General features: G+C 56.1%; 2 protein-coding genes across 7 annotated transcripts in view; one reads left to right on the top strand and one right to left on the bottom strand.

Annotated features, from left to right (window-relative positions):
- Positions 1-102: 102 nt before the first annotated feature.
- On the top strand, positions 103-8,636 carry Tbc1d17 (TBC1 domain family member 17). 2 transcript variants are annotated; one of them, XR_003486383.2, is made up of 17 exons: positions 103-265; positions 528-626; positions 720-794; positions 1,782-1,905; positions 2,371-2,578; positions 3,065-3,176; positions 3,270-3,431; positions 4,430-4,558; positions 4,645-4,748; positions 5,222-5,316; positions 6,150-6,266; positions 6,342-6,442; positions 6,537-6,636; positions 7,362-7,476; positions 7,559-7,675; positions 8,025-8,111; positions 8,270-8,324. XR_003486383.2 is itself a non-coding variant. In XM_027420735.2 (17 exons), exons 1-17 carry the CDS (start codon positions 245-247, stop codon positions 8,465-8,467), a joined length of 1,947 nt encoding a protein of 648 aa, XP_027276536.1. In that variant the 5' UTR covers positions 103-244; the 3' UTR covers positions 8,468-8,636. The 2 variants fall into 2 exon arrangements, 1 of the variants encoding a protein (XP_027276536.1); XM_027420735.2 differs by having other exon boundaries at positions 7,362-7,459; positions 8,270-8,636.
- A 239-nt stretch (positions 8,637-8,875) lies between these two features.
- The window catches only part of Il4i1 (interleukin 4 induced 1), a 24,136-nt gene continuing 19,840 nt past the window's right edge, over positions 8,876-13,171 (bottom strand). For all 5 annotated transcript variants that reach the window (XM_035446196.1, XM_027420730.2, XM_035446195.1 and 2 more), the window contains 6 exons: positions 12,687-12,922; positions 12,070-12,182; positions 11,324-11,525; positions 10,409-10,477; positions 10,165-10,301; positions 8,876-10,061 (listed from right to left, as the gene is read on the bottom strand). In XM_035446196.1, coding sequence (XP_035302087.1) covers positions 8,897-10,061; positions 10,165-10,301; positions 10,409-10,477; positions 11,324-11,525; positions 12,070-12,182; positions 12,687-12,922 — 1,922 coding nt within the window. In that variant the 3' untranslated portion in view covers positions 8,876-8,896. The remainder of the gene's footprint in view (positions 10,062-10,164; positions 10,302-10,408; positions 10,478-11,323; positions 11,526-12,069; positions 12,183-12,686; positions 12,923-13,171) is intronic.

Raw genomic sequence — 13,171 nt, 5'->3', positions numbered from 1 at the left:
GGCCAGGGTAGTGCACTGCGCCTGCGCTGTCCCGTGACCCTTGCCAACCTGACTGTCCACACCACGTGATGTGGAGCTTCGCGTTTCAACTACCCTGTTCAGATAGATGGTTTCCCCCATTGCAGCTCTACAGCTTTGGGGGCGCTACCATTATCCGGCCTGGAAGGGAGTGTTCTTTCCGGATATGACACCACACTGACCCGGAAAAGGAGGAGATCGGGGCAGTGGAACCTCCGCGGTGGCTATGGAAGCATCCAGCTATAGGGTAAGACTTGGGGACTCATTCCCTCGCTTGTCTGTCTGTAGGCGACCCCCGCGATGGGCGGCTTCCACCCTCCGCTGCGCAGGCACTAGGCAGAGCTAAGTTAGCAAGACGCCGTCACTCCACGGTCGATAGGTAGATTCTGCCTTAGCCCCTCCCCTGTAAGTTTGGCACTCCCCATCCTAGCTGGTCAGCCGGGGTCTTTGGACCCCACTCGTGGGCATGCCCCTTCCTAGACCCTGCCTCTCAGCATGCCCGCTCCTAGGTGGTATTTGAGAAGGGAGGCGTGTACCTGCACACCAGTGCCAGGAAGCACCAGGACCCGGACTCTCTCATCGCGGGTGTCATCCGTGTGGTGGAGAAGGTGAGCCGGGATGCAGGTGGCGTCTGTGGGAGCTGCGGATTGATGGCTGAGAGCAGTCGGTCGACTTAACTAAGTCCTCCCCTCGTCCCTCAGGACAGCGACGTCCTCCTGCACTGGGCTCCGGTGGAGGAGGCTGGAGACCCGACCCAGATCCTCTTCTCCAAGAAGGTAGGCACCGTGCTTCTCTTCACCACTCAAGAGGAAGGCACTCAAGAGGGTGTACTCGGGGACCTGTGAGCCTGTTTGCTTTGTGAAATGATCTGATGTCCGGTTCTCTTGGCTTCTTGGTGAACCCTGTTGGGTGAAAGACTGGATTCCCGTTTCTTAAGGGGTGTGGCCTGGGTTTGGTCTGAGGCAGCTGTCTTTTCCCTCTGGTTTATTTATTACATTTATTCTGTGTGTGTGGTGGTGTGTGGTGTGTGTGTGTAACTCAGGATAACCTGTAGAAGCAGTTTCTCTCCTTTCACTGAATGGGTCCAGGGATTGAACTCATGTTGTCAGGCCTCGCAGCAATCACTGAGCCAGCTTACTAGCCTGAAGACTTAGTTTGTGTGGTGTCAGTGTTTGGGCATGTGTGTGCGCTTGTCCATAGGTGCATGCAGAAGCCAGAAGATGGCAGTGCAGACACATGCTGAAACTAGGGTGCTGAGCTCTCTCTGGTCTTTGTGATTGTTGGTGCAGCAAGCCCTAAACTCTAAACTCTCTTTTGGCCTTATTTATTTACTTACTCATGTGTGTACTACTTGGAGGAGTCATTCTTTCTTCCTCATAGGTTCTGTGGACTGAACTCAGGTCATCCATTTTACCTGCCAAGCCATCTGGCTGGCCCTGCTCTACAGCATCCTTTCTGTCCATCATGGGACTGTCATCAACAGTTTCCCCATGAGCTCACAGTTAAACATAGTGACAGTGGCCATCACTTAAGGCTCTTCATTGAGTGCTGAGAGTGTGTATGGATGTGACCCTGTCCCTTGTCACTGACTTCTCGACTGACTTTGGTGCTGTGGCCTCAGGTGTAGCCTGACTCTTCCTCAACCTGCCCCCTCCTGCCTGTTCCCTCCTTGTTCTGAAGGAATGCTGTCTCGTTGGGGCTTCCAGCCACAGGCTGGAACCCTTGAGCCCACAATTCTTCATTCCCTTATCTCTTCTCCCAAGGACTCAAGTGGAGTCGAGCCCAGCACCACAGAGGAGGAACCTACCTTTGACCCAGGCTATGAACCTGACTGGGCTGTCATTAGCACAGTGCGGCCAAGGCCCCACCTGGCAGAGCCCAGGAGAGGTAGGTGGAACTGTGCCACAGTGGTCTAGTGGACCACTTCTTGTGCTTAGTTATCATGGTTCCACAATCAAGGTGGTGGCTTCCAGGTGCTTCTTTTCTGGACTGGGAAATAATGGCTTGGCTCTAGGTGTACATTGAATTCTCCTAAAGGTTTCTAGGCTTGTAGGTTGTGGAAGAGCTAACAGGTAGCTAATCACAGGGTCATTTTCTTTCTTTCTTTTTTTTTTTTTTTTGAGACATGGTCTCACTATGTATCCTTAGCTGGCCTTGAACTCAGAGATCTGCCTGCCTCTTCCTGCCAAGTACTGAGACTAAAGGTGTATGTCACCGTGCTCAGCTTCCCACATCTTGTGTTTCTGAGTATGTTCTCCATACTCAGAAGACAGAGTATGGAGAGAAAACAGAGTTGGCCTGCCCTATCCATTACCACTCATACTGTACCAACAACACATTGCTTTCTCCTAGGTGCAGAGCCCAGCTGCCCCCAGAGCTCCTGGGCCTTCTCTGTGAGCCTGGGGGAGCTCAAGTCCATCCGCAGGTCCAAGCCAGGCCTCAGCTGGGCCTACCTGGTCCTGGTGACACAGGCTGGGGGCTCCCTGCCTGCCTTGCATTTCCACAGGGGAGGTACCCGAGCCTTGCTCCGGGTCCTCAGTCGCTACCTGCTATTGGCCAGGTAAGCCTCTGACTGCACCTGCGTTGAACCTGTGAGCCAGCATGTCCTTCTGCAGATGCAGCTGGAGTCTTCAGGACAATGAGCAAAGCACAGTTCTAATGGAAAGGTGCTAAAAGATCCAGTGTTTGGAGGGCTGTGACAGGAGGGTGCAGAGTTCAAGGCCAGTGTAGGCCACAAGAGCCTGAAAGTGAGGGCAGGGTGGGAAGAAAAGTCCCATCGTAATGGGACTTCAGTAGTAAGTCTCCTGACACACAGAAGGTGTCTCTTCATCCCCACAGAACTGCTCATTGGCTCTTCCCCAAGGCAGTCACAGGGGCCCAGAAGTGCAAAAGCCTTATTGGCCTCCAAGGCCCAGCTCTGGTCTGGAGCCTTTCCTTGCAGTAACATTTCGGTGAAGAAAACGGGACTGTAGCACCTTGAGCAAGTATGGCCAGGCTAGCCCAGTACATGAAGGCCTGTGGCCTCCTTGTGTCCCCGTTCTCCCAGCTCTCCGCAGGACCCCCGCCTCTACTTGGTCTTCCCGCACGATTCCTCTGCCCTCTCCAACTCCTTCCATCACCTGCAGCTCTTTGACCAGGACAGTTCCAATGTGGTGTCAGTAAGTATTCCGGAATCGGATGCAGGGCGCTCACGGGTGTGATAGGGAGATCTGCAGGGACAGCTCTGACACCTGTCGCCCATCCATCCCCAGCGCTTCCTCCAGGATCCCTACTCCACCACCTTCAGTAGCTTCTCTCGAGTGACCAACTTCTTCCGGGGAGCACTACAGCCACACCCTGAGGGGGCCTCCCCCCCTGACCTTCCTCTGCGGCCAGATGATGAGCCAGAGCCCGGTTTTGAGGTCATCTCCTGCGTAAGTGTCAAGTGACCTTGTTTTGGATTTTCTGTTGCACCACACAGGCATATGACTTCAAGGACTCAGTTTTCTTCTTGGCATACCAGGCTTTTTCTTTTGGGCCACCAACCAGCTCCCAAATCGTGACATAGAGACTTAATTAGTTTTGAATGCTCGGCTTAGCTTAGGCATGTTTCTGGCTAGCTCTTTTAACTTAAATTAGCCTGTTTCTCTTTCTGTATTCTCTTTCTTACTTTCACTGGCTTCTTGCCCCAGGCATGTCCTTCCTTCTCCCCTCCTCCTCTTGAACATAGATTTCTCCTCATATTACGCTCTGACTAGTACCCCCTCCTGTCCTTTCTCTGTCTAGCTATTGGCCATTTAGCTCTTTGGACAATCAGGAGCCTTCGGTAAAACAGGTGCAACACATCTTTACATAACTAAGAACACATCCTTACATCTTTAAAACAAATGCAGCAGAAACAAAAATAACTCACCTTCACATAGTGAAAGTGATATTCTGCAGCAGAAACAAATGTAGCCCATCTTGGTCTAGTTAAAATAATAATCCACGGCACCTGGGTAACATGAAAACAGTATCTAGAGCTGCATAAGAAGTGATTTCACAGCAATCTCATGTACTGGGCCAGCCAGCTACCTAGTGTACCTGGTGGATGTTTTTCTTGTGCTAAGGATCCATCTAACCCAAGGGCTCTTACATGCTAGGCTGGTTCTCTACCACTAAGCCATGACCCCAGCCCCTCACTGGTGAACTAGATAGCACTCCCCTTCTGAACTAGTTTCCCAACCATTTGTGGTTTCTGAGATTAGATGTCTCCATTTTCCAGCCTGGCCTTGTGCTTCGTGACCCTCTTGTCTCAGGCCTGGCCTTGGCTGCTGCTATTCTCAGATGGCTTCTTTTCTGGAAGCTTCCTGCTGACCCCTGGTCTTTAGGGTTCCTCCAGTCCTCCTGGTGCTCATTTGTGCTTGGGGCTCACCTGCCCTGTGTCCTGCAGGTGGAGTTGGGGCAGCGTCCCACAGTGGAGCGGGGTCCTCCAGTCACAGAGGAAGAGTGGACCCGCCACGTGGGTCCTGATGGTCGCCTGCACAATATCCCTGAGTTGAAAAATCGGATCTTCTCAGGGGTAAGTGTCAGTGGATATAGGCTAGGTTGGGCTGACAGCTGGCCAGGAGGAAGCCCCCTGATCTATCTGCTCCATTGCACCCCCAGGGTCTCAGCCCTGGCCTGCGGCGGGAGGCTTGGAAGTTCCTTCTGGGGTACCTTAGCTGGGAGGGTTCAGCTGAAGAGCACAAAGCCCATGTGCGGAAGAAAACGTGAGTGAGACGGCACAGCCCCACCCCTTAGACATCTCTACCCTAAGGCTTGGGCTTGAAGCCTGCCGTTTTGTAGGACTAGTGTGAGCTCTACTGAGGCTTCTTCCACAGACAGCGGTTTGAAGCCACTGTGTACTCTGTAGTTCCTACAGCTTTGCAGTGGCTGTCAGCTGCTCTCTGTGGGTGTTATGCACCTGCCATGTTGGGACCCCTTGTGAGGACCTGAGGGTGCCTTGGTGCCCCTAAGCATGCTTTTCCAGCAGAGGGAGCGGAAGTGACAGTTACTGCCAGAAGCCCACAGGGTATTCTGTGTGGAGAAACATTAGGGGAGAGAGAAAAGGTAGAGGCAGGGACCAGGTGGCCTGTGTGGGCAGGGCAGGGCTTGGGGAGCGATGGTGTGGGCAGGTGTTTCTCCAGGGGTTCCCTGGGTGCTATGCTAGCAGGGCCGTGACTCCCATGTCCCTTTCCCTCAGGGACGAGTACTTCCGCATGAAGCTGCAGTGGAAGTCTGTGAGTGCTGAGCAGGAGCGAAGGAACTCCCTGCTGCATGGATACCGTAGCCTCATTGGTGGGTGGGGGCAGAACTCCCTGCTGCATGGATACCGTAGCCTCATTGGTGGGTGGGGGCAGAACTCCCTGCTGCATGGATACCGTAGCCTCATTGGTGGGTGGGGGCAGAACTCCCTGCTGCATGGATACCGTAGCCTCATTGGTGGGTGGGGGCAGAACTCCCTGCTGCATGGATACCGTAGCCTCATTGGTGGGTGGGGGCAGAACTCCCTGCTGCATGGATACCGTAGCCTCATTGGTGGGTGGGGGCAGAACTCCCTGCTGCATGGATACCGTAGCCTCATTGGTGGGTGGGGGCAGAACTCCCTGCTGCATGGATACCGTAGCCTCATTGGTGGGTGGGGGCAGAACTCCCTGCTGCATGGATACCGTAGCCTCATTGGTGGGTGGGGGCAGAACTCCCTGCTGCATGGATACCGTAGCCTCATTGGTGGGTGGGGGCAGAACTCCCTGCTGCATGGATACCGTAGCCTCATTGGTGGGTGGGGGCAGAACTCCCTGCTGCATGGATACCGTAGCCTCATTGGTGGGTGGGGGCAGAACTCCCTGCTGCATGGATACCGTAGCCTCATTGGTGGGTGGGGGCAGACGGGGCATTCGGGTGGGAGTTGGGTGGTGGGCAGGGGAAGAGGTCTGGGCCTTGTGGGCTCTCACTGGGAGATTGTGTGGCTGTGTGGCAGTGATAGGTTCTGGGGAAGCACCCACCCTCCCTCCAGCATGAGCCCTGAAGCTGAGGGCTGCCAGCCTGCAGGAGAGTAGGGCTGGGACCTGTGACCAGCCAGGAAGGCCAGCTAACCTTACTCATGTTCCTACCATGTTGGGACCCCACAGAGAGAGACGTAAGCCGCACCGACAGGACTAACAAGTTCTACGAAGGCCCTGAGAACCCGGGGCTGGGCCTGCTCAATGATATCCTCCTCACCTACTGCATGTACCACTTTGACTTGGGTGAGCGCCGCCCTGATGGGGGAGGAGGTGGTGCCTTGGGTGCTCAAGGTGTTGCAGCTGACCCTGTGTCCCCAGGCTATGTCCAGGGCATGAGTGACCTCCTGTCCCCAATACTCTTCGTGGTTCAGAACGAAGTGGATGCCTTCTGGTGTTTCTGTGGCTTCATGGAACTTGTGGTGAGGCGCCGGGGGAGGGGGAGGGCGTGTCGGGGACGGCCGCCAAGGCGTCCAGTCAGCCCACTGCTCTCACACTCCCTCCTGTGCCTTGCAGCATGGGAACTTTGAAGAGAGTCAGGAGACTATGAAGCGGCAGCTGGGGCAGCTCTTGCTGCTTCTTCGGGTACTGGATCAGCCACTCTGTGATTTCCTGGGTAGGTTCTATGTGCGACCATCTGAATGAGAAAAATGTCCCAAGTGACCTGACCTTTAGGCCAGGTGAGGTTTCTCTGGCCTCTCATCTAGGGCCATTGCACTCACACTAGCTGTGAGTTCCTTGTTGCTTGTTTAATGAAATGCTAAAGGAACCGTGCCTCAATTGGTAGGATCCCTGCCTAACATGCACGAAGCCCTGGGTTTGATCACCAGCACTGCAGAAACCTGGGCAAGTGATACACGCCTGGAATCTCAGCACGGAGGAGGCAGGAGCAGGGGGCTCAGAACCCGCATAGTGAATTGAAGCCAGCCTGAGCTCCATGAGACCCTGGGTGTGTCCTTGAGGAAACTAGGACCATGCTGGCAGCGAGGCCTTAGATAAGCATTTCCCTTTCTGGGCATAGGGAGACAGCTGCTTGTGTCATGAAGCCTCCTAAAACCCAGCTTTTCCTGGGCACGTAGAGTTGTATCTGCTGCACTTACAGGATGTCCTGAGACTGGTCACACTCCGTGACAAGAATCTTAGGGTGGCCCATCTTTCTGACACAGGCCATGGTTGCTTTCCTTGGTGTCGTACATGGTTTTAATGTGTTCCTGTTCCTCTAAAGGGCAGTGGTGGCAGATCTCATGCCTGTCATCTGCCTATCACAACTGCAGAGTACACTGTGACCTGGACTAGGGTCACCAGCTGTGGGCAAGGCTAACCACCTGTGTCCTCCTTTAGATTCCCAGGACTCGGGTTCCCTGTGCTTCTGTTTCCGGTGGCTTCTCATCTGGTTCAAGAGGGAATTTCCCTTCCCCGATGTCCTTCGGTTGTGGGAGGTGGGCAGCCAGTTGGGGTGAGACGCTGGCGGAAGGGCTGGGAGGTGAGGGGAGCTGGGCAGGTCAGAATGGGGCTTCAGGGTTCTTCTGATACCTCAGGTGCTGTGGACGGGGCTTCCTGGCCCCAGCCTGCACCTGCTGGTGGCCTGTGCCATCTTGGACATGGAGCGGGATGCGCTGATGCTGTCTGGCTTTGGCGCCAACGAGATCCTTAAGGTGAAGTGTGGGAATCCCTCGTGCTGCCTTGACTTAGGTGTGGTGTGTGTGCTTGGTCTTGGGATGGTTGAATAGATTGCCGTGTCTGGGTGGGGTAGGAACTGTTGTACCTACAGAGCAGTGGAGTAGAGGAGGCTGACACCCCCCACCCCCCACCCCCAGTGAGGGCCCTCCCTTCCTTCCTATTGTGCTGCAGCATCCAGGTGTGCTAGCCTGGAGTGCTGTGGAAGATTGTGGCAGGCCAGGGAGTCATGGCGGCCTCCCCTAGCTGGGCCCTGTATCTTGGGGGGGGGGGGCAAGCCTGCTTCCCTCTACCCCCAGAGTGTGCCTTATTCTCCCCTCCCTGCAGCACATCAATGAGCTGACCATGAAGCTGAGTGTGGAAGACGTGCTGACGCGGGCAGAGGCCCTGTACAGGCAGCTGACTGCCTGCCCAGTGAGTCTTCTCTCTCTCTCTAAGTTTTCAAAGCACCTTTTATTTTTTTTCCAAGAAATTATTGTTTTGGCCCTACCCGCCTGGCCTTCCCCACCTCCCCACCCTTATGACTCCACCTCCACCCCTCACCTAGCCTCTTGGACCTCCTTCCCATCCAGGAGCTGCCACACAATGTGCAGGAAGTCTTGGGGCTGGCACAGCCAAAAGAGCCCAGTAGCCCATCTCCTCCCATATCCCCGCTGCCGCTGTCCACTCGGGCCCCGCTGCCCCCAAGGCCGCCGAGGGAGGATGTGGTTGCGCAGCCTGACAGCAGCCTGGAGATCTTGCCTGAGGACGACGACGGTGCAGACTCCTAGCAGATTGGCAGGTCCTGAGGCCCACGGGGGAAGGAGGCCTGGAGCAGGAGATGTTAAGCCGGCCCATGAAGTGGAGGGGGGGTCCTCCTGGAGGTCAAGGAGTCCCAGATCCCGCCCACCCACCAGCTGCCAGTGTGAGGCAATAAACTGCTTGCTTTCGTTTGACTGAGCTGGTCATTAGCAAGCCTTGTTTTTCAGATCTCGCTTATAACCCAGGCTGCCCTCCAGGCTGTGGGGATTTTCTGTTCTTCCAGTCAGGACCTGTGAGCACTTTACCCTTCAATAGCTTCTGAGCTACACTTGACTGTGCACAGTGCGCTGTTCACCCACGTGTCGTGCACCCAAGGCACCTACATTCAGGAGATCAGAGACACAGTGCAGAGGGAGGGAGCGAGGGAGCTGGGCCTCTGGGTTTAACAAAAAGTAACTTTATTGTAGACTATTACTGTGGGTGGCCTGCTCTAGAGGGGACCGGATTGGGGGAGGGATGACTCTCGATGCTTTGCAATAGGAGTGTAAGTGCGGGAACTTCTGGGAACCAGATGTCCCGTGCCTGTGTCCCCCGTGCATCTGCACGCGCCTGCCAGGGATAAGCTCCTCATGCATGTGCACATGCGGGGGGACAATTTTGGGGTGTAGATGCACATGCCCCTTCCCCTGGGGAATGGTCTCCACGTACACGTGCCCCCGCAACTCAGGGATGGCCTCCACAAACACATGTCCCCCGGGCCTGGTCTCCTGCTCCTCATTCAGGCCAGCCTCGTCCTGATCCAATCTGGTCTCTGAGTGTATGTGCCCCTGCTTCTGGAAACTTGCATGCTTCAGCTTCTCCAGCCTGAACCCGTGGTTATTGATCTTCACCGCGGCCCGCAATGCGGACTTGACAGCGGTCTCTACCCAGCCATGTGGATAGGCTGTGTGCTCGCCCGCGAAGTAAATGCGACCATAGGGGAATGCCCAGTCATAGTCCTCATTCCCCTGCCCCAGCAATGGCGGCTGCACCACAAAGCCGCCCTGGCTGTGCGGGTCCTCCGCCCAGTGCTTGACTACGCCCGTGCCGTCCCACAGCCGGTACACAACCGGCCCATGAAGGGCCGCCACGTCCTTGAGCGCCACATGCAGGGCCTGCTCTGTGCTCAGGCCTGCGAAGGGGGCTGCGGCGTCCGACCACGTATACGAGGCCAGCAGCAATGCGCCCTCGCCCGGGGCCGGATAGAATATGAGGCGAGCTGGGCGGTCTGTGTTGGAGTGGCCGCCCTCGATGTGCTCCTCGTTCCAGAAGGGTCGGTGGAAACTCAGGAAAACCTTGGTGGCTGCCACGTAGTGCAGCCCACGCAGCGCCTCCTGCCTCCTGCGGGTCAGCGGCGGCGAGAAGGTCATGCGCTGTAGTGCGGGCCCGCTGGCCGTCAGCAGCACCAAGTCTGCGGTCATCGACTTCAAGCTGTGAGGCTGCAGCGAAGTGGCGATATGCACGCGCACATCATGTATCCCCTGAGTGATCGCCACCACGGGCGCGTTCAGTAGCACCGGGCCAGACAATGAACTCAGCAGCGCGCGCGGCAGCAGGTCCCAGCCACCCACGATTCGGCTGTACCTGCGGGTTGAGGCACGGCTCTTAGGGAAGGCCCCACCCGCTCTGGTCCTGCCTCTCCCAGGTTGCCCCTCCCTATGACTTGCCCCATCTGCTGTGCCCTCACCGAAGTCGGTCGCTCAGGCAGCTGTGGGCACGCAATGCCTCTGCAAAGCTGAGGTAGAAGAAGCCCTCCTTGGACATCACGTCTCCCAGGAGCTGCACGGCCGGCCAGGTCAGGTTGCCCTCACCAGTAAGGTATTCCTGTGCAATGGTAAGGAGCCCTGGTCAGACCCTTCCCCTTCCCAGCTGAGCCCTGGATCTCATTCATCTCTTGTGACAGGATAGGGAAACAGCCCGGCTTCACTCACCAGGAGTGTGTGCCTGTGGAACTTCTTCATGGCTTTCTTGCAGCCCATGACCTTGAGGTACTTGAGAGCCTGTGGGGGACAGTCAGAGGATGCTGGCTGCAGTGGGAACAGCCACTCACCCCACTTCAAGCCCCAGCCCTTGGTTCATGCTGCATAGGCCTCCTGGTCCTCCCAAATACTGAGTTTCCTTCATCTGCCCATCCAGTCAGTAGTATTGGTGTCTGGTTTTGTGCCAGGAAATGGTGTTATCCTTAGAGGCTCAGTAACTGTGTCTAGACCATTGTGAGCATAAGCAGGTGAGGGTCTCTCGCAGCCCAATAGGGTGCAGCAGGCAACAGTGGTTCTCTAGTGTGGAGGGCAGGGCCATGTCGGGGCTCGGCCACCACCCCCACTGCATGCTCTCTCCTGCCTGGCACTCTCCCTTCAGGCTCCAGCTTCTCTACCATGCCCTCCTTGGCCTGGGTAAGGAGGAAGGCACTCAGGCAGAGACACATGGAGGGTGCAGACTCAGGAATAATGGCTGAGCCAGGTGGGGTTCCAGAAGCTGAGGGTTATGCCTGGATCACTAGTGGCTGTAGGGGAGGGAAGCTATCTGGCAGGTCTGGCCCATGGGCCTGAGAGGCACTGGGAAGCCATATGGAGCTGTGGACAGGGTTAGCTTCTGTGTGAAAAGAACCTCTGGGACAGGAGTGTGATGCCTGGGAACCTGTCTAAGGCAACCAGCTGGGGACCCAGAGTAGCACAGGTGCTGGAGGGTCCTGGGAGTGCCAGGGGCTACAGCAAAGGGTATGCTGGCAGAATGCAGAAAACACCAGCTGGCTATCAGCAGAGGCGCGGAATGGACCTTAACAGGGTGGTAGTAGAGACAGAACTCTTGTGGGCAGGGCTGAGCTCTGCAGGAGAGCTGGTAGCCACCTTGTCCAGTGCCATCTGGTAGATGTCCTCTGGAGAATGGCCTTTCTCCCTGTGGCTCAGGTCGTAGCCCAGCTTTTCTGGCATCTTCTCTACCACATAGTTTCGCAGCTTCACATCGTTCACCTCTGTCCACGTGTTCTCATCGTACTGTGTGAACTGAGTCAGGTTGAGGCCCAGGCTCCTACATAGCATGTGCAGGATCCTGGAAGCAGGAGGCTGCTTGGAGGAGGCCTGGCCTGGCACCATAGAAGGGGTCACTAAGGACGGGAATGGAGCTGGGGACTGAGGACCTGAGGGCTGACTTGGGAGCTGGAAGTGGGAATAGGGCCAGAACTCAGGCAGATTGCAGGCTAGGGGAACAAATGGGGAGGTGAGTGATCACTCCAGCCTCCTGGAAGGCAGAGCAGGCCCAACCACATGTGACTGCAGAATGCTAAGCCAAGTCATATTAGCCAGGACGAAACTCCTGAGGACCTCCAAGTGAGGTCTAGACACATCTTCTGACTAGGTGGGAATATAGGGGACACTGGAGCAGAGTTAGAGGTACATCTTGAGGCCCAAGGTTCCATACACAGCACCTCAAAACAAAGACTGGAACATGGACCTAGGATGGAGCAAGAATGGGGCTGGGATTGGCTGAGCCTGAATCAGGGATGGAGTTGGCTGAATATGGGGCAGGGGTGGAGGTGGGCTCTGGCCAAGCTTTGGTTCAGAGGTAGACCTCCGCTGCCTGGGTGGGCTCTCACCTGTGGGAGCTGGGCATTCGCATAGCTCCCAGCTCCCCTACCCAGCCGGTCTTCCCATCTCGGTAGGTGAGGATGCGGCCCCCAATCCTGTTACCTGCCTCCAGGATGGTGACCTAAAGATGAGGTTGGGCAAGCAGGGACTCAGCTCCCACTACACCCACACTAGCCCCCTGCCTGTCCTGCTGCCCACAGTAAGGCACACCTAGACTAGAAAAGACTGTCTTGAGGATGGACGGGGCTGCTAGGACAACAGAAAGTTAAGGTTTCAAGACTGTAGCAGGAAAAGCACCAGATGGAGTGTGGAGGGGCTTCCCAGCCTAAGGTAGGGAGATTTCCTGCTTTGCATAGAAGGCCCATTCTCACTCCCAGGTTTCAGTGATGGGGACACTTCCTCTTGGGAATTTCTCAGCGTTCCCCTCAACACAAATCCCCCTTTTGACTCTGGCAATTACATTTAGAGGAAGTAGGTCTTCCCTCCAGGATGGGTAAGTGGGGTGCAGTGGGTGAGTGGAATGGGGCTCTGGAAAAAGCAACTGCTTCCCCACACCCTGCCACCCAGGACTTCCCACTGGCATCAGGAAAGGCTCCCAGCAGACATCAGGCAGCACGCGCCTCACCTTGTGTCCTGCATCACTGAGCACCTTGGCAGCTGTCAGCCCAGCCACACCCGCACCAACAATCACCACCTTCTGGGGCTTCAGGGTCCGATTGAGGCCCAAGGTCACCACCTTGAGTAGCTGTTCATAATCAGGGTCCTCCATGCACTTCTCAAAGGGATTCAGGCTGGAGGCCATCCTCCAGTCCAGAGAGGCTACCAGACCAAGGAGGGCAGCCACAAGGACAAGACGTGGGGCTGACAACAGGAGAGGGTCAGTGCACAGGCAGCAGCAGCATAGGAGTTACCTACAATCCCAGCACCCCCTCCTCCCTTTGGTTGCTCACTTACCCAGCCAAGCCATGGCGCAGGTGGGACGCCCTTGCTAGCCTGTCTCTCTGCTTCCTTTCTGGGCATGTATTTCCCCAGACCTAATCTTGATCCTTCAGAGTTCCTGGGACCATTCTCCAAACCCTGGCCTAGCTGCCTTCCTCCTGCCTCCCAGTC

Source organism: Cricetulus griseus, chromosome 6 (assembly GCF_003668045.3).
Source record: "Cricetulus griseus strain 17A/GY chromosome 6, alternate assembly CriGri-PICRH-1.0, whole genome shotgun sequence".
NCBI lineage: Eukaryota > Metazoa > Chordata > Mammalia > Rodentia > Cricetidae > Cricetulus > Cricetulus griseus.
Note: the sequence above shows the minus strand (reverse complement) of the source record. Positions and strands in the feature narration are given on the sequence as shown.

Coding starts and splice junctions, on each gene's coding strand:
- Tbc1d17 (XM_027420735.2), top strand. CDS start 245: ATGGAAGCATCCAGCTATAGG. Junction 266..527: donor TGGAAGCATCCAGCTATAGG/GTAAGACTTGGG, acceptor GCCCGCTCCTAG/GTGGTATTTGAGAAGGGAGG. Junction 3,432..4,429: donor GTTTTGAGGTCATCTCCTGC/GTAAGTGTCAAG, acceptor TGTGTCCTGCAG/GTGGAGTTGGGGCAGCGTCC.